We start from the raw sequence: 22,895 nt of genomic DNA on the forward strand, positions 1-22,895 counted from the left end.
TGAAAATTTGGGGGCAGTGGAGACGGCATAGGGAAATGACGGGAGCCTCGGTGCGGTCCCCGATAAGAAATAATCATAGGTTTGTCCCGGAGAGAATAGATGGAGGATTTGGAGCATGGCAGAGAGCTGGGATTGTGCAACTGAGGGATCTGTTCTTGGACGGGACGTTTGCGAGTCTGGGAGCACTGACGGAAAAATATGGGTTGCCCCAAGGGAATGAATTTCGATACATGCAACTGAGGGCTTTTGCGAGGCAACAGGTGAGGGAATTCCCGCAGCTCCCGACGCAGGAGATTCAGGATAGAGTGATCTCAGGGACATGGGTGGGGGATGGTAGGGTGTCAGATATATACAGTGAAATGAGAGATGAGGGGGCGAACATGGTGGATGAGCTGAAGGGAAAATGGGAGGAAGAGCTGGGGGAAGAGATTGAAGAGGGGCTGTGGGCAGATGCCCTACGTAGGGTAAACTCTTTGTCCTCGTGCGCCAGGCTTAGCCTGATACACTTTAAGGTTTTGCACAGGGCACATATGACCGGAGCAAGACTCAGTACATTTTTCGGGGTAGAGGATAGGTGTGGGAGATGCTCGAGAAGCCCAGCAAACCACACCCACATGTTTTGGTCATGCCCGGCACTGCAGGGGTTCTGGGTGGGGGTGGCGAAGGTGCTTTCAAAGGTGGTGGGGGTCCGGGTCGAGCCAGGCTGGGGGCTGACTATATTCGGGGTTGCAGAAGAGCCGGGAGTGCAGGAGGCGAGAGAGGCTGATGTTTTGGCCTTTGCGTCCCTAGTAGCCCGGCGAAGGATACTGCTTATGTGGAAGGAAGCCAAGCCTCCGGGCGTGGAGACCTGGATAAATGACATGGCAGGGTTTATAAAACTGGAACGGATAAAGTTTGCACTAAGGGGTTCGGCTCAGGGGTTCACCAGGCGGTGGCGACCGTTCATTAACTACCTCGCAGAACGATAAAGGAAATGGGAAGGTAACAGCAGCAACCCAGGGGGGATGGGGGGGGAGGGGGGGGGGGGCTCAGGTGGGTCCTCAGGGGTGTTTTTGTAAAGGTATTGGTACTTGGTTCTGTATATTGAATTGCTGATTTTATTATTTGGGAGAGCTATTATTTTGCTATGGCAGTTGCCATTTAGTTTATATATTATTTATTTATTTGTTAAAATACGGTCACGGTTATTTATATTGTTTTGCGGTTGTAAAAAGGGGAAAAACCCTTGTACAATTTTGTATGGCCGAAAAAGCTGAATAAAATATATATTTTTAAAAAAACAAGTCATCTTTCTGATAAATCTTATCCATGTAATGTAATAAAGTCTCCAGACCTTCTTCTGAGTCTAACTCTTCCAATTCCAGCTCAGAAAGCTCTTTGTTTTGGATTTTACTGCCATATGGTAGAGAAAGAGCCAATGCCATACCTTGTTTTCTCTTTCCCAAAGCAGTTACCTTAGTCCACATAACTACTGCACTTCTCCATTGGCCGTACGATTCCCTTTCAGAAAATAAGAGGGGATAGTCATATCCAGCCATCTTTATCCTGGGTTCAGCCATGTATCTTTTTTTTTTCCTTCTCACTCACTCCTTGGTTTGATCAGGAAAAGTTGTATCTTTCAAACCTTCACATTTGCACAGCAACCATCCCCTGCTACCATTGTTAGATGTTTTAGTTACTGTGATATGAAGAGTCTAAAGTTCTTGTTCCTTTTCACCAAACACCATTTATTTCACTTCCACAGCCTCTGCACAAAACTCTTAACAACTCACCACCTGACAGAGGCCACCTGAAGCCCCTTTACATATCAGTGTCAATTAATGGATACTTCACATAAATGAGACAACTAATTGCAATGTCTCTTAACCCATTACTTAACAGGAGCGAGGGAGAGGGAGAGAGGGAGGAGTTTGAGACTGCCAATGGCATTGTTCTTGGGATCACTGGAACTTTGAAGCCTCTCCACCACAGCAAGGTGGTAATCCAAGGAAAGGCTCAGACCCACAGCAATGTGGGTGACTCTTAATGCCCTGTGAAATGGCCCAGCAAATCACCCAGTTCAAAGGTCATTAGGGATGGTCAACAAATGCTGGTCTTGCCAGGGGCACCCACATTCCACACAAGACTAAAGAAAAGCCTGATTTTTATATCGTAAAATTCTGTTTTAAACCGTGACATTTTGTGGTTTAATTATTTCAGTTATAGCAGGTTTTTCAAATTTCTCTTTCAGTGTTAACAGTCTCTAATAATATTGTAACAACACCAGGTAGAAAAATCTGCATTTGGCCCAGGTCTACACCAAAGTTTATGACTCTTTATCAGAATTGCTGGCAATTAACTTCCTTAACTTAAGTAACGATAGACACCCTGGATGTCCCCAAAGGTCCATTAGTGGTCACTCGTTGTTTTACGTTTCTTTCACTGTCAACCCTGACCTTGCAAGATAAATACAGTTTAATTAAACCTAAATAAAAGCAAATTACTGCAGATACTGGAATCTGAAACAAAAAGAGAAAATATTCGGTACTCTCAGCAGGTCTGACAGCATCTTTGACAAAGAGTCATCCAGACTGGAAACGTTCACTCCCTTCTCTCTCCACAGATGCTGTCAGACCTGCTGAGTTTGTCCAATATTTTCTCTTAATTATACCTAAGCTTGTTTCAATTATATTCACTTGAGAAGCCGGCCAATTTCTTAACCATATGTCTGCATTTATCTGCAATTAAAGCTGAAAGTTATATTCTAAAACACTGGAAGCATGAACCAAATATTCACCACATGAATCATAATAAGTCCATCAGCGATCTGGAAAACATCGACCAAATCATCTACTTTCCAAAGACAATAACCCAAATTTTGGAAGTTGTTCTCCATAATTAAAACTCTTGCTATTCTGTAACACAGAATGATTACAGCACAGAAGGCCATTTAGCCCATCTCGTCTATACTGGCTCTCTGCAACAGCACCTCTGCTATTTCTTTTCCTGCAAGCCTTCTTTACATTCCTAATTTTCCTTCTTTGCGTGCTTATTCTGTTTCCTTTCAAAAGTCATGATTGAATCTGCCTTGATATTCCCAGAAAGCGCATTCCAAATCCTAATCACTCACTTTGCAAACAGAATTCTTCCTGATGTCGCCATTACATATATCACCAGATCTACAGCATGCTTGGCGGATCTGACCAGCACCTTAGATACTACAAGCTCTTTAGATTTATAATTTACCCTCAGTAGATGCAACTTAACTTTTAATCAAAGATCTAAATAAGGTAAGTATTTTAGCAGCACTTGCTATTGGTGAGATATTCATTTATTTCAGCTGTCAACAGTAAATATGCAAGAAAAATTTGCATACCACTTGTCCATAAAGTTCCTTTAATTTGTTAGTTTGTTGGTCCACACTATCAATAGTCTTCAATGCAGTTTCTATTCGGTTCAGTCGATATTCACAGTAGGCCTTCTCAAAAGCAATTGCTTCACTGAAAACAGGGGCAAAACAAAGTTAGTTTTGATGGACTGCGTAACAAAGATTTTTTTTAAACTGTTGTACTCACACCCTTTTCAAACCGTGGTTCCTATTTATATTAAACTAAAAATACAGTGTTCCTCTGCTGTAAACCAATACTGACATACATCTTTCAATTAAATCTGCATATCAGCAATGGCCCAGTGCATGACAATAAAATGTAGACTGTAGATAGCTTAAACTATCCAAACAAATTGGCAGCCCCAAAATGCTGTGCATCAACAATAATACTGACTACATTTTTGAAGCTGGTTTAGCACACTGGGCTAAATCGCTGGCTTTTACAGCAGACCAAGCAGGCCAGCAGCACGGTTCAATTCCCGTACCAGCCTCCCCGAACAGGCGCCGGAATGTGGCGACTAGGGGCTTTTCACAGTAACTTCATTGAAGCCTACTTGTTCTAGCGAATAGGATAAATAGGTTGGTCACAAGGACTTTAAACTAGCAAGTTGGGGGGAAGGGAAGGGTAAAGCTATGGACAGTATAATGGTTAATGGAGAGCAAGGCAGCAGGTTACATGACAGGTTATTATGTAGAGATATGGGTTCAAAGACAAGGAAAATTAGGAGAAAGGGAAAGAGGAAAAATAATTTGCGAAAAGTTACTGATCAAGGTGTTAGGATTCATAACAAAGACATAAAAAACAGCATAAGTGTACTTTACCTGAATGCTCGTAGTATACGGAATAAGGTGAATGAGTTGATGGTGCAAATCATCGTGAATGACTATGATTTAGTGGCCATTACTGAAACATGGTTAAAAGATGGTCACGACTGGGAGTTAAATATCCAAGGGTATCAGACTATACGAAAGGATAGAATGGACGGTAAGGGCGGTGGTGTAGCTTTGTTGTTTAAGGATGGCATCCGGGCAATAGTCAATTTGGGTGGAAATCAGGTGAAAAGGTCACTGATAGGAGTAGTCTATAGGCCACCAAATAGTAACAGGATGGTAGGGCAGGCAATAAGCAAAGAAATAACGGATGCATGTAGAAATGGTACAGCAGTTATCAGGGAGATTTTAATCTGCATGTCGATTGGTTTAACCAGGTTGGTAAAGGCAGCCTTGAGGAGGAGTTTATAGAATATGCCCGGGATAATTTCCTGGAACAGTATGTAATGGAACCTACAAGGGAACAAACGGTCCTAGATCTGGTCCTGTGTAATGAGGCAGGATTGATTAATGATCTCATAGTTCGGGATCCTCTTGGAAGGAGCGACCACAATATGGTGGAATTTAAAATACAGTTGGAGGATGACAAGGTAAAATCAAACACTAGTGTTTTGTGCTTAAACAAAGGCGATTACAATGGGATGAGAGAAGAACTAGCTAAGGTAGACTGGGAGCAAAAACTTCATGGTGCAGCAGTTGAGGAACAGTGGAGAACATTCCGAGCGATCTTTCACAGTGTTCAGAAAAGGTTCATACCGACAAAAAAGAAAGACGGTAGAAAGGGGAAAAATCGACCGTGGATATCTAAGGAGGTGAGGGAGAGTATCAAATTGAAGGAAAAAACATAGAAAGTGGCAAAAATTAGTGGGAGACTAGAGGACTGGGAAGTCTTTAGGGGACAACAGAAAGCTACTAAAAAAGCCATAAAGAAGAGTAAGGTAGACTATGAAAGTAAACTGGCTCAGAACATAAAAGCAGATAGTAAAAGCTTCTACAAATATATAAGATAAAAAAGAGTGGCTAAGGTAAATATTGGTCCTTTGGAAGATGAGAAGGGAGATTTAATAATAGGAGATGGGGAAATGGCTGAGGAGCTGAACAGGTTTTTTGGGTCAGTCTCCACAGTGGAGGACACAAATAACATGCCAGTGACTGATGGAAATAAAGATATGATAGGTGAGGACCTTGAGATGATTGTAATCACTAAGGAGGCAGTATTGGGCAAGCTAATGGGGCTAAAGGTAGACTAGTCTCCTGGCCCTGATGGGATGCATCCCAGAGTGTTAAAAGAGATGGCTAGGGAAATTGTAAACGCACTAGTGACAATTTATCAAAATTCACTAGACTCTGGGGTGGTCCCAGAGGATTGGAAAGTAGCAAACGTGACACCACTGTTTAAAAAAGGTCGGCAGAAAGCGGGTAATTATAGGCCGGTAAGCTTAACTTCGGTTGTAGGGAAAATGCTGGAATCTATCATTAAGGAGGAAATAGCGGGGCACCTGGAGGGAAATTGTCCCATTGGGCAGACGCAGCATGGGTTCACAAAGGGTAGGTCGTGTCTGACTAATTTGGTAGAATTTTTTGAGGACGTTACCAGTGCAGTAGATAACGGGGAGCCAATGGATGTGGTATATCTGGATGTCCAGAAAGCTTTTGACAAGGTGCCACACAAAAGGTTGCTGCATAAACTAAAGATGCATGGCATTGAGGGTAAAGTGGTAGCATGGGTAGAGGATTGGTTAACTAACAGAAAGCAGAGATTGGGGATAAATGGGTGTTTCTCTGGTTGGCAACCTGTAACTAGTGGGGTCCCTCAAGGATCAGTGTTGGGCCTGTAATTGTTCACAATTTACATAGATGATTTGGAGTTGGGGACCAAGTGCAATGTGGCAAAGTTTGCAGATGACACTAAGATGAGTGGTAAAGCAAAAAGTGCAGAGGATAGTGGAAGTCTGCAGAAGGATTTGGATAGGTTAGGTGAATGGGCTAGGGTCTGGCAGATGGAATTCAATGTTGCCAAGTGTGAGGCTATCCATTTTGGGAGGAATAACAGCAGAATGGATTATTATTTAAACGGTAAGATGTTAAAACATGCTGCTGCGCAGAGGGACCTGGGTGTGCTGGTGCACGAGTTGCAAAACGTTGGTGTGCAGGTGCAACAGGTGATTAAGAAGGCTAATCGAGTTTTGTCTTTCATTGCTAGAGGGATGGAGTTCAAGACTAGGGAGGTTATGCTGCAATTGTATAAGGTGTTGGTGAGGCCGCATCTGGAGTATTGTGTTCAGTTTTGGTCTCCTTACCTGAGAAAGGACATATTGGCACTGGAGGAGATTCACTAGGTTGATCCCAGAGTTGAGGGGATTAGATTATGACAAGAGATTGAGTAGACTGGGACTGTACTCATTGGAGTTTAGAAGGATGCGGGGTGATCTTATTGAAACATATAAAATTATGAAGGGAATAGATAGGATAGATGCGGGCAGGTTGTTTCCATTGGTCGGGGAAAGCAGAACTAGGGGGCATAGCCTCAAAATAAGGGGAAGTAGATTTAGGACCGAGTTTAGGAGGAACTTCTTCACCCAAAGGGTTGTGAATCTCTGGAATTCCTTGCCCAGTGAAGCAGTTGAGGCTCCTTCTTTAAACGTTTTTAAGAAAAAGATAGATACCTTTCTAAAGAATAAAGGGATTCGGGGATATGGTGTACGGGCCGGAGAATGGAGCTGAGTCCACAAAGATCAGCCATGATCTCATTGAATGGCGGAGCAGGCTCGAGGGGCCAGATGGCCTACTCCTGTTCCTAGTTCTTATGTACTTGTGACAATAAGCGATTTTCATTTCATTTCAAGTACCTCATTGGCTGGAAATGGTTTTGGAGGGCCCTAACATCAAAGTGCTGCAGAAATTAAGTTTTTAACATTTCTCTAACACTACTTGATAAACCTCAACTGGAAACATTGAGCCTGGCTATTTGGTTATGTTCTACATTTGTCAGGAGCACACCAGAATGACAGGGAGTGGGATAGCTTGATCTTGGTTTCGGACAAAGCTCAGCACAACATCGAGGGCTGAAGGGCCTGTTCTTTGCTGTACTGTTCTATGTAATAATTAAATCTACATATTGAGCACATTTTCAGCCCATGTGCTTCATATTTTAGCATTTGTATCTTACCTGCTGAGCACTTTCGTATGAGTGTGGATTATATTAAGAGCTTCTTTAAAATTTCCATTATGGACGAGACTGACCACTTTACAATGCAGAGCAGTGACATCATCCTTGTCATCTTGCAGAACTACAGAAAGAATCAACAAATGCTGCTTTCACACACATTCATTTTATTAAAAAACCTTAGCATCACACCTACCAATGAACAGCGAACCAAATTTACAAACATCCATTCTATAATGCACCTATGGCCAGAAATATATTTCTTCATTTCATGAAATTTATTGCTGTATTTCACAATTTTAGAAAACATAGACATTCTCTACTCCTTGATAAATAGTTGAAAGATGCCATGAATCCAACAACACTTACTTTGCTTAGCTGAAAGCACCAGTCAGTCACCAATCAAGCAATGCTCTGTTTCTCCAAATGCCAATTCCTTTGCTATCCTGAATGGCCCGGAGCCATTTGACTTCATAAAGAATATTTTCAAAAACTGTGTAAAGCTTCTAAGTGTTGATGTTCAGAGATACTTGGATGCAGTACGCCATGCAATTCAAGACAGCAAATGTTGGCCTTTATTGCAAGGGGATTGATCTTGCTCCAGTTGTATAGAGCTTTGGTGACCACATCTGGAATAGTATGTGCAGTTTGTTCTTCATATTTAAGGAAGGGTATACATGCATCCCAGTAAGTGAAAGTTCACCAGATTGGGTTATCCGAGGAGGATCAGGTGAGTAAATCGGGTTCATAATCACTGAAATTGAGAGGTGATCTCATTGAAAGATTTAACATTTTGATGGGGCTTGATAGGGTAGACACAGGTTGTTTCTCCTGGGAGAATGTCCACAACATGGAGGCACAGTGTCAGGGGCGGGATTCTCCGAGCCGGGACAGAGAATCGCCGCAACCGCGCCCCGACACGCGATTCTCCGAGGAGCGGAGAATCTCCGCCATTTGCACCGACGCATTTGGCGCGGCGCCGGTCGCCGATTCTCCGGCCTTGATGGGCCATGCGGAAATGGCAGAGTCTCGCCGGCGTCGTCCACACCTGCTCGCAGCCAGCAGGAACTCTGCGCGCAGGGTCGGGGGGTGGCCTGTGTGTGGGGGGGTGGGGGTGGGGTTGGGAGAGGGGCTCCTTACCGGGGGGACGACGACACGACACCCCCCCGATGGGGTCTGGTCCACGATCAGGGCCCACCGATCAGCGGACCAGCCACTCCAGCCCGGCCCTATTTTGTTGCGCGGCCGGCCCCTGAACCCCCGCGCCATGTTGCGTCAGGGCCAGCGCGTTGAGGAAGTCCCCCGCGCATGCGCGGGTTCACGTGGCGCCACTGCGCATGTTGGCACGGCGTCCAGTTGGCGCCGGGAAGGAAGGCTGGTGCGGCGTGAACCGCTCCAGCGCCATGCTGGCCCCCTGAGGGGGCCAGAATCGGTCATCCCCGCGTCTGTTTCGAGCCGTCGTGAAACGCGAAGGCGTTCACGACGGCGCGGACACTCTGCCTCCATTTGGGAGAATCAGGTGTCAGGAGAAGGTGTGAACTAAGAGGAGAAATTTCTCTGTGCAAGAGGTTGTGAATATTTGGAATTTATCATCCCAAAGAGTTGAGTGCTCCATTTTTTTTTCATGTATTTTTATTAAGGTAACATTTTATTTTATAGAGGAAAACAAAAAAGAGACACACCCCACCCCAACAGAAATAATACAAAGAAAAATCAATCCCCGTACCCCAACAGGGCCCCTGCCAGACTGTAATGACTTAGGCCAGGCCTTTGAGATTGGCCAATTAGAATACGAGTTCCCTGATTAGTGGCCCAATCAGGGAAGCCCTTTCTGTGTATATAACAGGGAGTGTCAGATCCTCTGCACACCCAGTGTAGACAGCGAGCTGAGTGCACTCCCGGTGTAGACAGCGAGCTGAGTGCACTCCCGGTGTAGACAGCGAGCTGAGTGCACTCCCGGTGTAGACAGCGAGCTGAGTGCACTCCCGGTGTAGACAGCGAGCTGAGTGCACTCCCGGTGTAGACAGCGAGCTGAGTGCACTCCCGGTGTAGACAGCGAGCTGAGTGCACTCCCGGTGTAGACAGCGAGCTGAGTGCACTCCCGGTGTAGACAGCGAGCTGAGTGCACTCCCGGTGTAGACAGCGAGCTGAGTGCACTCCCGGTGTAGACAGCGAGCTGAGTGCACTCCCGGTGTAGACAGCGAGCTGAGTGCACTCCCGGTGTAGACAGCGAGCTGAGTGCACTCCCGGTGTAGACAGCGAGCTGAGTGCACTCCCGGTGTAGACAGCGAGCTGAGTGCACTCCCGGTGTAGACAGCGAGCTGAGTGCACTCCCGGTGTAGACAGCGAGCTGAGTGCACTCCCGGTGTAGACAGCGAGCTGAGTGCACTCCCGGTGTAGACAGCGAGCTGAGTGCACTCCCGGTGTAGACAGCGAGCTGAGTGCACTCCCGGTGTAGACAGCGAGCTGAGTGCACTCCCGGTGTAGACAGCGAGCTGAGTGCACTCCCGGTGTAGACAGCGAGCTGAGTGCACTCCCGGTGTAGACAGCGAGCTGAGTGCACTCCCGGTGTAGACAGCAGGCTGAATGGTTGTTGGTTGTTCAGCTGTTGGGTTTGTAAATAAAAGGAATTCTGGTGACGGGACTTCTGCCTCCGTGGACTTATTACAGTGGCGATGAGGAAAACGGAACAACCCAAAGAAACTGCCGCATTTTGAGGGTAAGCCACTGACAGGCAAAATGCCTTTATTTGGAAAGTTGGACTCTTTTGACCCTGCAGTGGAAGACTGGGCTCAATATGTAAAGCGGATGAAGTACTTCTTTAGAGCAAACGATATAATTCCGGATGAAAAGCAACGGGCCATTCTGCTGACTGCGTGGGGCCGGCAGCCTTTGCCATTCTGCGCAGTCTCACTTTTTAGCCTGATGCTAAATGAGATGCTCGGAGACCAGTCGGTGTGCGGAATAAATAATTCAGCAATACAGAAATGTCTGTGAGCAGAGGCCAAGCTGGATTGCAAACAAGCATTGCAGCTGACTTTGTCCTTAGAAAAAGCGGCAAGCGGAGCGCATGAGTTACAGGGCACTCCGATGGAGGTTGATGCTCATACCAGTGAAACTGAGTTAAGGGACTACTGCTGGGGGATAGGCAACTGCATAGCTACCCTCTGAACGACTCGGATACTAAGTTAACCAGGCCCACTCTCAGAAGCCCTCCGAAGCAAGGGGAAATTAGGTCCAGACAGACGGCAGCCCCTGCAGCCTTTCACCCGGCAAAACATTGTACTTGTTGCCAGAGGTCGGAGCCAGAAAGGAGAAAAAGAAAACCATCATCTTGGAGAAGGTCACGTAGGCCGGTATACAGGAGAATGCATACCCTAGAAGCCCCACCTACCTCTGACTAGGAACAACTAAATTGTGTAACAACGGTGAAATCAAAACCCATTAAATTATCCATAAGGTTGAATCGACGTCCACACTGACTGGAGATCGACACTGGAGCAGCCGTATCAGTGGTAGGGGAAACCGTATTCAATAAAATTCGCACCAGACTACAACCCTTATTCCTAGCCAGGATCTTTGCAAAACTGAGGACATAGACAGGGGAGCCACTGAGAGTGTTGGGCACAACGCATTTAACTGTGACTTATGGAGAGCAACTGGTTAGGCCGCCCTTAATGGTAGTGAAAGATGTGGGGCCAAGCTTATTGGGACAAAACTCGCTAAAAGAGATCCAGCTGGATTGGTTAAACATTTTCCAGCTGGAAAATGGTCGCCTGAGCGAACTCTGTGCAAATACCCAGAGGTTTTCCGGGAAGGGTTTGGAACAATGAAGGGAGCAACGGCGACATTTTGTAGATCCAGAACAGTCCCAAAATTCTACAAGGCCCAACCAGTACCCTTCGCATTAAGGCAGAAAGTCGATATCAAAATAAAACATTGAGCGAGAGGGAATAATAAAACCGGTCCAGTTTGCAAAGTGGGCAGCACCCGTGGTGCCTATCCTTAAGCCGGGCGGCTCGGTCTGCCTTTGTGGAGATTTCAAACTAACGATTAATCGCTACTCACAACTGGACAAATACCCAATTTCCCGGATTGAGGATTTGTATGGAAAGCTGGCTGGAGGACTCCTATTCACAAAGCTGGATATGAGCCATGCATATCTACAGCTGAAGCTGGACGAAGAGTCCCAAAAATTCTCAACGATAAACACCCTGAAGGGCCTTTTTCAATATCGTCCGCTTGTGCGATATTCCAGAGGACAATGGAGAATATATTGCAAGGGCTGCCACAAGCCACCATTTACCTGGACAACGTTCTCATTACAAGAAAAACAAAGGCAGAACACCTGCAAAATCTGGAGGAAGTCCTTCGGAGGTTTTCAGCAGCAGGCGTGCGCCTAAAGAGGGAGAAATGTGTTTTCCTAGCACCTCAAGTAACCGATCTGGGGTACAAGATTGACAAATCAGGGCTACACCCTTTGGAGGATCGGGTGAGGGTAATTAAAGATGCCCCACCACAATCCCAGGAGTTAAGGTCTTTTTTAGGACTGGTGACCTATTATGGAAAGTTCATACAGAACAGAGCTTCCACCTTGGACCCCCTACACCAATTACTAAAAAAGGGACAAGCCTGGGAGTGGTCCACCTGCCAAGACAGGGCTTTTAAGAAGATAAAAGAACCGCTTTTCTCAAGAGAACATCTTGGCACACTATGACCCCAGGAAAGAGTTGGTGCTCACGTGCGATGCATCTCCATATGGCTTTGGTGCAGTTTTGGCACACGGAGGGCAAAACGGACAGGAACGACCTATAGCGTTTGCTTCCAGGATGCTGGCAGCAGCAGAACGAAAGTACGCCCAAATCGAAAAGAAAGGACTAGCTGTGATCTTCGCGGTGCACAAATTTCACCAGTACTTGTACGGGCGGAAATTCACTATAATTACAGACCACAAGTCATTGCTGGGTTTGTTGAAAGAAGACAAAGCAATAACTTCGGCTCTGATCCAACGCTGGGCCCTGCTACTGGCAGCGTACCAGTATCAACTGGAGCATCGGCCAGGAACGCAGGTGGCAAAGGCCGATGCACTAAGCAGGCTGTCATTACCGGACACCCCGCCATTAGTACCCAAAATAGAGGAAACAGTAATGACATTACTTCCTGGACACCCTTCCAGTGGCCGCACAAAACATTAGTTTATGGACCCAAAGGAACCTGGTTGTATCAAAAATAAAACACATGGTGCTAACTGGGGAGATGGAAAGACCGGTCCAGGTGAAATTCCACCCTTATTGGGAGCAGAAGAGAGCAGATCATTGTGGAAGGCGGGATCCTGCTATGGGGGCTCGAGTAATAAATCCAAGTCAAGGCTGTCGAGCCATACTGACTGAACTACATCATGGGTACCCTGGAGTCTCAAAAATGAAGATGTTGGCCAGAAGCTATATCTGGTGGCCTAAACTGCACCTCATTCCCGGAGGTGTTGGTTTCGGATAATGGATCGGTTTTCACCAGCCAGGACTTCACAAAATTTATGGGTCGAAATGCATTCGGCACATAAGGATGGCACCATACCACCCGGCATCTAATGGTTTGGCGGAGAGAGCCATCCATTCCTTAGTGTCGGGTTGAAGAGTCAGCAGCATCATTGGACACCAAACTGTTGTGCTGGCTATTTGACTACAGAACAAACCCACAGGGAATAACCCTGGTGGAGCTACTCGTGGGCAGACGACTAGGAACCCGGCTGAGTCTACTATTCCCGAATTTAGGTGTCAGAATAGAGCGACACCAAGAGGCCCAATGCAGGGGCCACTACAACACTCACCGAGAAGGGCAGCTCAACAGAGGTGAAAATGTATGGGTCAGAAATTATGCAAATGGCCCCACATGGGTAGCAGGAACAGTCAAGGACAGGACCTGTCGTATGAGATACGTGTGGGAAAACATGTAATAAAGAAACACCTGGATCAGGTGCGGGCCTCAGATTCGATCCTCCTGCGGAGCTGACTCAGACCAGCATACCAAGAACCGTGGAGAGTGCTCCCCGACAAACTATTCACGCCCCTCCGACACCACTGGTGAGGACATCGGACTCGGACATGGACACCGTGGATGATGCTGCAGCTGTACTCCTGCCGCCGGAGGAAAGGGGCGAACCGTCCCTTAGGCGCTCACATCGGAAAAGACGGGCGCCTGGCCGTTATACCCTCCCCATGTTGGAGGCCGAAGTGGAGGAGCCGGACCCGGCGCAAAAACTAAGCAGGAGACCCATGAGTCACAAGGACCATGGGGGCTCCTCAGACTTCGGCGGAGAGGAGTGTAATGACTTAGGCCAGGCCTTTGAGATCGGCCAATTAAAATAGGAGTTCCCTGATTAGTGGCCACTAATCAGGGAACCTCTTTCCATGTAGATAACCTGAGTGTCAGATCCTCTGTACTCTCCGTGTAGACAGCGGACTGAATGGTCATGGTGGTTCAGCTGTTGAGTTGTAAATAAAAGGAATTCTGGTGACAGGACTTCTGCCTCCGTGGATTTATTACACAGACCCACTTTCTCTCCCCCCCCCCCCCCCAGCAGCTGCGTGACCAACTCTTTGAAGTACAGTTTGAATGGGCGCCATCCTTTGTAAAACCTCTCAAATTGAACGTGGCCTTTTCAATGTGGAGAAATTCCATGGAGTCCCCCACCACACTGAGGCACACGGCAGAGAAGCTGACCTCCACCCCGACAGAAGCCGCCTGCAAACAATCAGCGAGGCGAAGACTAAAACACTAACCCCCATCTGTAGTTGTGGCAGGTCTAACATGCCAAATATGGCCCCGAGGGGATTAGGCTCCAATACTATTTGCAAGATTTCCGACACTGTACAATCGATCCCAAAAACCTCCCCAATTCCAAGCCAGAACAAAATATTTGGGGTGGCACAGCGGTAAATTAGCACTGCTGCCTCCCAGCACCAGGGACCCGGGTTCAATTCCAGTCTTGAATGACTGTGCAGTTTGCACTTGATCCCCGTGTCTGTGTAGGATTCCTCCAGGTGCTCCGGTTTCCGCCCAAAGTGTCCAACATGTTAGATGGAGTTAGAGAGTTATGGACATACGCCTATGTAGGGTGCTCTTTGAGGGTCGATGCAGACTCGATGGGCCAAATGGCCTACTTCTGCACTGTAGGGATTCCTGAACATGATTGAGCGGGTACCTGAATCTGCCCACTTCCGAAAGCCCACATTTCTCCTTTAACTTCGCCAAGCTAACTAATCGCCCCTCCAAAAATATATCTCCAACCATCTCTCCTTCAAAGTACTAAATTTGGCATGCAGCCTTGCCGGTTCGAATAAGTGATTAGCACAGGGGGGAGCCAACCGTGTGGCTGTCCCCAATTCGAAACATTGGCAGAGCTGCCTCCCAAATCTTTAGCATAGCCACCACCACAGGATTTGTTGAATATTTAATCGGCGACACCAGGAGTGGCACCATTACCAGGGCTCCCAAGCTCATCTCCCTAACTGACTCCGATTCCATCCTTACTCAGAGGGCCTCACAGCACCCTAACACCTTCCCTGCGTTCGCTGGCTGCCAATAGATTTTCTAATTTAGAGCTTCCAATTTAAGGGGCAATTTAACATAGCCAATCCACTACCCCGCATATCTTTGAGTTGTGGGGGTGAGACCCACGCAAACACGGGGAGAATGTGCAAACTCCACATGGACAGTGGGCCGGGATTGGACCCGGGCTTTCAGTGCCGTGAGGCAGCAGTGCTAACCACTGCACTCACGTGCTGGCCAACAACAAATTTGGCAGCGCAACGCCCGCCGCCTGTCCGGCCCTCTGAAGCAACCCTCCTTCGAATCCTCGCAACCTTGCACCCCCAGATAAATCCCAGAATAGGCCACTCTACCTCCTGGAAAAAATGATTTGAGCGGTGAGGAGGATGCAGTGATTCTTCATTGTGATTTGGACAAATGAGAGAGTGGACAAATGAGAGAGTGGACAAACGAGTGGCACATGCAGCATAATTTAGATAAATGAGAGCTCATCCACTTTCACTCCTTTTCCACCCTCCCCCCCTCTCTCACTCCACCCCCTCACTCCCCCCCCCCCCCTCTCTCTCCTCTCTCTCACTCCCTCTTTCTCCCCCCCCCCTCACTCTCCTTCCCTCCTCATACCCGTGTGTGCGTGGGTTTCCTCCGGGTGCTCCGGTTTCCTCCCACAGTCTAAAGATGTGCGGGTTAGGTGGATTGGCCATGATAAATTGACCTTAGTGTCCAAAATTGCCCTTAGTGTTGGGTGGGGTTATGGGGATAGGGTGGAGGTGTGGACTTGGGTAGGGTCCTCTTTCCAGGAGCTGGTGCAGACTCGATGGGCCGAATGGCCTCCTTCTGCACTGTAAATTCTATGAAATCTCTCTCTCTCTCGTCTCCCCTCTCTTCTCACTCACTCCCCCCCCTTCTCACTCACTCATCCCCCCCCTTCTCACTCACTCATCCCCCCTCTCTTCTCGCTCACTCACTCCCCCCTTCTCACTTACTCATCCCCCCCCTTTCTACTCACTCACTCATTCCCCCCTCTCTACTCACTCACTCTCCCCTCTTCTCGCTGTATTCCCCCTCTCTCTCGTCTCCCCCTCTCTCTCGTCTCCCCCTCTCTCTCGTCTCCCCCCCTCCTCTCCTCTCTCTTCCCCTCTCCCCTCTCTTCCCCCCCTCCTCTCTCTTCCCCCCTCTCCTCTCTCTTCCCTCCCCCCTCTCCTCTCCCTTCCCTCCCCCCCTCTCCTCTCTCTTCCCCCCTCTCCTCTCTCTTCCCCCCCTCCTATCTCTTCCCTCCCCCCCTCTCCTCTCTATTCCCCCCCTCTCCGCTCTCTTCCCCCCCTCTCCGCTCTCTTCCCCCCCTCTCCGCTCTTCCCCCCCTCTCCGCTCTTCCCCCCCTCTCCTCCCTCTTCCCTCCCCCCCTCTCCTCTCTCTTCCCTCCCCCCTCTCCTCTCTCTTCCCTCCCCCCCTCTCCTCTCTCTTCCCTCCCCCCCTCTCCTCTCTCTTCCCTCCCCCCCTCTCCTCTCTCTTCCCTCCCCCCCTCTCCTCTCTCTTCCCTCCCCCCTCTCCTCTCTCTTCCCTCCCCCCTCTCCTCTCTCTTCCCTCCCCCCTCTCCTCTCTCTTCCCCCCCTCTCCTCTCTCTTCCCCCCCTCTCCTCTCTCTTCCTCCCCTCTCTCCTCTCTCTTCCCCCCCTCTCCTCTCTCTTCCCCCCCTCTCTCCTCTCTCTTGCCCCCTCCCCTCTCTCCCCCCCCTCCTCCCTCTCCTCTCTCTCCCCCCCCCTCCTCTCTCTTCTTCCCCCCCTCACCCCCTCCTCTCTCTTCCCCCCCTCTCCCCCACCTCTCTTCCCCCCCTCTCCCCCACCTCTCTCTTCACCCCCCTCTCCCCCTCTCCCCCTCCTCTATCTTCACCCCCCTCTCCCCCTCCTCTCTCTTCACCACCCTCTCTCCCCCCCCTCCTCTCTCTTCACCACCCTCTCTCCCCCCCCTCCTCTCTCTTCCCCCCCCTCCTCTCTCTTCCCCCCCCTCCTCTCTCTTCCCCCCCCTCTCCCCCTCCTCTCTCTTCCCCCCCTCTCCCCCTCCTCTCTCTTCCCCCCCCCTCTCCCCCTCCTCTCTCTTCCCCCCCCCTCTCCCCCTCCTCTCTCTTCCCCCCCCCTCTCCCCCTCCTCTCTCTTCCCCCCCCCTCTCCCCCTCCTCTCTCTTCCCCCCCCTCTCCCCCTCCTCTCTCTTCCCCCCCTCTCCCCCTCCTCTCTCTTCCCCCCCTCTCCCCCTCCTCTCTCTTCCCCCCCTCTCCCCCTCCTCTCTCTTCCCCCCCCCTCTCCCCCTCCTCTCTCTTCCCCCCCCCTCTCCCCCTCCTCTCTCTTCCCCCCCCCTCTCCCCCTCCTCTCTCTTCCCCCCCCCTCTCCCCCTCCTCTCTCTTCCCCCCCCCTCTCCCCCTCCTCTCTCTTCCCCCCCCCTCTCCCCCTCCTCTCTCTTCCCCCCCCCCTCTCCCCCTCCTCTCTCCCCCTCCTCTCTCTTCCCCCCCCCCTCCCCCTCCTCTCTCTTCCCCCCCCCCTCTCCCCCTCCTCTCTCTTCCCCCCCCTCTCCCCCTCCTCTCTCTCCCCCCCCCCCTCTCCCCCTCCTCTCTCTTCCCCCCCCTCTCCCCCTCCTCTCTCTTCCCCCCCCCCTCTCCCCCTCCTCTCTCTTCCCCCCCCTCTCCCCCTCCTCTCTCTTCCCCCCCCTCTCCCCCTCCTCTCTCTTCCCCCCCCTCTCCCCCTCCTCTCCCCCTCTCTCTCTTCCCCCCCCCTCTCCCCCTCCTCTCTCTTCCCCCCCCCTCTCCCTTCCCCCCCCTCTCCCCCTCCTCTCTCTTCCCCCCCCCCTCTCCCCCTCCTCTCTCTTCCCCCCCTCTCCCCCTCCTCTCTCTTCCCCCCCCTCTCCCCCTCCTCTCTCTTCCCCCCCCCTCTCCCCCTCCTCTCTCTTCCCCCCCCCCCTCCCCCTCCTCTCTCTTCCCCCCCCCTCTCCCCCTCCTCTCTCTTCCCCCCCCCTCTCCCCCTCCTCTCTCTTCCCCCCCCTCTCCCCCTCCTCTCTCTTCCCCCCCCTCCTCTCTCTTCCCCCCCCCTCTCCCCCTCCTCTCTCTTCCCCCCCCCTCTCCCCCTCCTCTCTCTTCCCCCCCCTCTCCCCCTCCTCTCTCTTCCCCCCCCTCCTCTCTCTTCCCCCCCCCCTCTCCCCTCCCCCCCCCTCCCCCCCCTCTCCCCCTCCTCTCTCTTCCCCCCCCTCTCCCCCTCCTCTCTCTTCCCCCCCCTCTCCCCCTCCTCTCTCTTCCCCCCCCCTCTCCCCCTCCTCTCTCTTCCCCCCCCTCTCCCCCTCCTCTCTCTTCCCCCCCCTCTCCCCCTCCTCTCTCTTCCCCCCCCTCTCCCCCTCCTCTCTCTTCCCCCCCCTCTCCCCCTCCTCTCTCTTCCCCCCCCCTCTCCCCCTCCTCTCTCTTCCCCCCCCCTCTCCCCCTCCTCTCTCTTCCCCCCCCCTCTCCCCCTCCTCTCTCTTCCCCCCCCCTCTCCCCCTCCTCTCTCTTCCCCCCCCCTCTCCCCCTCCTCTCTCTTCCCCCCCCCTCTCCCCCTCCTCTCTCTTCCCCCCCCCTCTCCCCCTCCTCTCTCTTCCCCCCCCCCTCCCCCTCCTCTCTCTTCCCCCCCCTCTCCCCCTCCTCTCTCTTCCCCCCCCCTCTCCCCCTCCTCTCTCTTCCCCCCCCCTCTCCCCCTCCTCACACTGCCCCCCCCCTCCCCCCCTCTCTCTTCCCCCCCCCTCCCCCCCCCTCCTCCCCTCCCCTCCCCCCCCCCTCTCCCCCTCCTCTCTCTTCCCCCCCCCCTCCCCCCCCCCCCCCCTCTCCCCCTCCTCTCTCTTCCCCCCCCTCTCCCCCTCCTCTCTCTTCCCCCCCCTCCTCTCTCTTCCCCCCCCCTCTCCCCCTCCTCTCTCTTCCCCCCCCCTCTCCCCCTCCTCTCTCTTCCCCCCCCTCTCCCCCTCCTCTCTCTTCCCCCCCCTCCTCTCTCTTCCCCCCCCCCTCTCCCCTCCCCCCCCCTCCCCCCCCTCTCCCCCTCCTCTCTCTTCCCCCCCCTCTCCCCCTCCTCTTCTTCCCCCCCCTCTCCCCCTCCTCTCTCTTCCCCCCCCCTCTCCCCCTCCTCTCTCTTCCCCCCCCTCTCCCCCTCCTCTCTTCCCCCCCCTCTCCCCCTCCTCTCTCTTCCCCCCCCTCTCCCCCTCCTCTCTCTTCCCCCCCCTCTCCCCCTCCTCTCTCTTCCCCCCCCCTCTCCCCCTCCTCTCTCTTCCCCCCCCCTCTCCCCCTCCTCTCTCTTCCCCCCCCCTCTCCCCCTCCTCTCTCTTCCCCCCCCCTCTCCCCCTCCTCTCTCTTCCCCCCCCCTCTCCCCCTCCTCTCTCTTCCCCCCCCCTCTCCCCCTCCTCTCTCTTCCCCCCCCCTCTCCCCCTCCTCTCTCTTCCCCCCCCCTCCCCCTCCTCTCTCTTCCCCCCCCTCTCCCCCTCCTCTCTCTTCCCCCCCCCTCTCCCCCTCCTCTCTCTTCCCCCCCCCTCTCCCCCTCCTCTCTCTGCCCCCCCCCTCCCCCCCTCTCTCTTCCCCCCCCCTCCCCCCCCCTCCTCCCCTCCCCTCCCCCCCCCCTCTCCCCCTCCTCTCTCTTCCCCCCCCCCCCCCCCCCCCCCCCCCTCTCCCCCTCCTCTCTCTTCCCCCCCCCCTCCCCCCCCCCTCCCCCCCCCTCTCCTCCCCCCCCCCCTCCCCCCCCCTCTCCTCCCCCCCCCCCCCCCTCTCCTCCCCCCCCCCTCTCCCCCTCCTCTCTCTTCCCCCCCCCTCCCCCCCCCTCCCCCCCCCCCTCCCCCCCCCTCTCCTCCCCCCCCCCTCTCCCCCTCCTCTCTCTTCCCCCCCCCTCTCCCCCTCCTCTCTCTTCCCCCCCCCCTCTCCCCCTCCTCTCTCTTCCCCCCCCCCTCTCCCCCTCCTCTCTCTTCCCCCCCCCCTCTCCCCCTCCTCTCTCTTCCCCCCCCTCTCCTCCCCCCCCCCTCTCCCCCTCCTCTCTCTTCCCCCCCCCCTCCCCCCCCCCCCCCCTCTCCCCCTCCTCTCTCTTCCCCCCCCCTCCCCCCCCCCTCCCCCCCCCTCTCCTCCCCCCCCCCCTCCCCCCCCCTCTCCTCCCCCCCCCCTCTCCCCCTCCTCTCTCTTCCCCCCCCCCTCCCCCCCCCCTCCCCCCCCCTCTCCTCCCCCCCCCCTCTCCCCCTCCTCTCTCTTCCCCCCCCCTCTCCCCCTCCTCTCTCTTCCCCCCCCCCTCTCCCCCTCCTCTCTCTTCCCCCCCCCCTCTCCCCCTCCTCTCTCTTCCCCCCCCCCTCTCCCCCTCCTCTCTCTTCCCCCCCCCCTCTCCCCCTCCTCTCTCTTCCCCCCCCCTCTCCCCCTCCTCTCTCTTCCCCCCCCCTCTCCCCCTCCTCTCTCTGCCCCCCCCTCTCCCCCTCCTCTCTCTGCCCCCCCCCTCTCCCCCTCCTCTCTCTGCCCCCCCCCTCTCCCCCTCCTCTCTCTGCCCCCCTCTTCCCTCCCCTCCCCCCCCCTCTCTCTTCCCCCCCCCCCTCTCTCTCTTCCCCCCCCCCCCCTCTCTCTCTTCCCCCCCCCCCCCTCTCTCTTCCCCCCCCCCCCCCTCTCTCTTCCCCCCCCCCCCCCTCTCTCTTCCCCCCCCCCCCCCTCTCTCTCTTCCCCCCCCCCCCCCTCTCTCTTCCCCCCCCCCCCCCTCTCTCTTCCCCCCCCCCCACCCTCTCTCTTCCCCCCCCCCACCCTCTCTCTTCCCCCCCCCCACCCTCTCTCTTCCCCCCCCCCCCCCTCTCTCTTCCCCCCCCCCCCTCTCTCTTCCCCCCCCCCCCCTCTCTCTTCCCCCCCCCCCCCTCTCTCCTCTTCCCCCCCCCCCCCCTCTCTCCTCTTCCCCCCCCCCCTCTCTCTCCTCTTCCCCCCCCCCCCTCTCTCCTCTCCCCCCCCCCCCTCTCTTCCCCCCCCCCTCTCCCCCTCTTCTCCCCCCCTCTCCCCCTCCTCTCTCTTCCCCCCCCCTCTCCCCCTCCTCTCTCTTCCCCCCCCCTCTCCCCCTCCTCTCTCTTCCCCCCCCCCCCCTCCCTTCCCCCCCCCCTCCCTTCCCCTCCTCCTCCTCCTCCTCCTCCTCCCCTCCCCCCCCCCTCCCCTCCTCCCCTCCCCCCCCCCTCCCCTCCTCCTCCTCCCCTCCCCCCCCCCTCCCCTCCTCCTCCTCCCCTCCCCCCTCCCCTCCCCCCTCCCCTCCCCTCCCCCCTCCCCTCCCCCCCCCTCCCCTCCCCTCCTCTCTCTTCCCCCCCCCCTCCCCTCCCCTCCCCCTCCCCTCCCCTCCCCCTCCTCTCTCTTCCCCCCCCCCCGAGCTCCGCGCTTTTCTTACTTTTATTCAGTGATTTCAGGGCCCGGCTGTAATCCGCAGTTTGGCCGCAACGATTCACCTCCGTCCACAGGGCCGTCACCGACCCACCGCCACTCGCCATCCCGGGCCGCAGCCTCACCGACACCAACTCCCGGAGCCGCCGCCGGCACCGCCCCCTCCCGGCCGGACCCCGGAACCGCTGCCACCACCGCCCCCTCCCGGCCGGACCCCAAAACCGCCGCCACCACCGCCCCCTCCCGGCCGGACCCCGGAACCGCCGCCCCCCGGAACCGCCGCCCCCTCCCGGCCGGACCCCGGAACCGCCGCCGCCGCCCCCTCCTGGCCAGACCCTGGAACCGCCGCCGGCACCGCCCCCTGCTGGCCGGACCCCGGAACCGCCGCCCCCTCCTGGCCGGACCCAGGAAACGCCGCCGCCACAGCCCTCTCCCGGCAGGACCCCGGAACCGCCGCCGCCACCGCCCCCTTCTGGCCGGACCCCGGAACCGCCGCCGCCACCGCCCCCTCCTGGCCGGACCCCGGAACCGCCGCCGCCCTCTCCCGGCCGGAGGGTATGTCGCTGATCTCCAACCCACCCGGTTAAATGGTGATTTTTCTCCTCACTTTCTGACTAAAAATAAATAAAATAAAATGTGAGCGGCCCCGCCCACCCGGTGAGTGACTGTGGTGATACACCACTGTACTTCCCTCGCATGGTACATAGTATGTAATAGTGCGTAACGTGGCCCTGTAACCTGTGTGTTGTACGGTCACCGGTCGGTAACCCGACCTGGCCACGGAGAGCTCCGCCTTGGCCACTCCCCCGGGAGTTACGTATAAGACCCAGCTTCTGAGACCGGCCCCATTCTGTCTGGGGTCGTCTGTGTCGGGTAAGCCTCCCATGTAGTATATTAAAGCCTGAGTTAAAGTCTCACATGTCTTTGTGGTTCTTGACGCTTAGCGCATCAATTTAATACACTACAGTTATAATGGAGGCTGCTCTGAAACCCGACAAGCTCTCGCTCGACCCCCACGCTCCACGCGCGGACCACCTTTTCAACTGCTGGCTCCGGTGTTTCGAGGCCTACCTGGAAGCATCCTCCGCCTTCGCCAAAACGGACGCCGACCGACTCAACCTCCTGTGCTCACGGCTCGACTACGGGCTTTTCGACCTCATCACGGGAACAACGACCTACGCCGATGCCATCGTGAAGCTCAAAAGCCGGTATGCACGAACTGTTAATTCTATTTACGCCCGCCACCGCCTCGCCTCCCGGCACCAGCAGCCGGGTGAACCCCTATCCGTGTTTGTTCGGGACCTCCGTGCCCTCGCGCTCACCTGCAACGCGCCAGCAGTCTCCGCTGAGCAGAACACTGAGGCCCTGGCGCTTGATGCCTTTGTAGCCGGCATTGCTTCCGTTCCGATTCGCCAACTCCTACTGGCACAAACTACCCTGACTCTGGACACGGCAGTCACTATGGCAGAGGCCCAACAGGCAGCCTATGACAATAATGCGTCCTACACGCCTGCCCAAACTTCCTCCGCGCCTGCCCACGTTCCCTACGTGGCCGCTACCTCCCTGCCGCCCGCCCAGCAACAACCCCTGCAAGTCACGGCCAGCCACACCAGC

The 22,895-nt window shown here is 54.3% G+C and overlaps 1 protein-coding gene across 2 annotated transcripts in view; it reads right to left on the reverse strand.

Annotated features, from left to right (window-relative positions):
- The window catches only part of srp72 (signal recognition particle 72), a 171,053-nt gene extending 149,598 nt beyond the window's left edge, over positions 1-21,455 (reverse strand). The window contains exons 1-3 of one of the 2 annotated variants that reach the window (XM_072495169.1): positions 21,289-21,455; positions 7,368-7,488; positions 3,356-3,479 (exon numbers count right to left, since the gene is read on the reverse strand). In XM_072495169.1, the coding sequence (XP_072351270.1) occupies positions 3,356-3,479; positions 7,368-7,488; positions 21,289-21,388 (345 nt within the window). In that variant the 5' untranslated portion in view covers positions 21,389-21,455. The remainder of the gene's footprint in view (positions 1-3,355; positions 3,480-7,367; positions 7,489-21,288) is intronic. The other variant, XM_072495170.1, reaches the window with a different exon arrangement.
- Positions 21,456-22,895: the final 1,440 nt, after the last annotated feature.

Source organism: Scyliorhinus torazame, chromosome 3 (assembly GCF_047496885.1).
Source record: "Scyliorhinus torazame isolate Kashiwa2021f chromosome 3, sScyTor2.1, whole genome shotgun sequence".
Taxonomy (NCBI): Eukaryota; Metazoa; Chordata; class Chondrichthyes; order Carcharhiniformes; family Scyliorhinidae; genus Scyliorhinus; species Scyliorhinus torazame.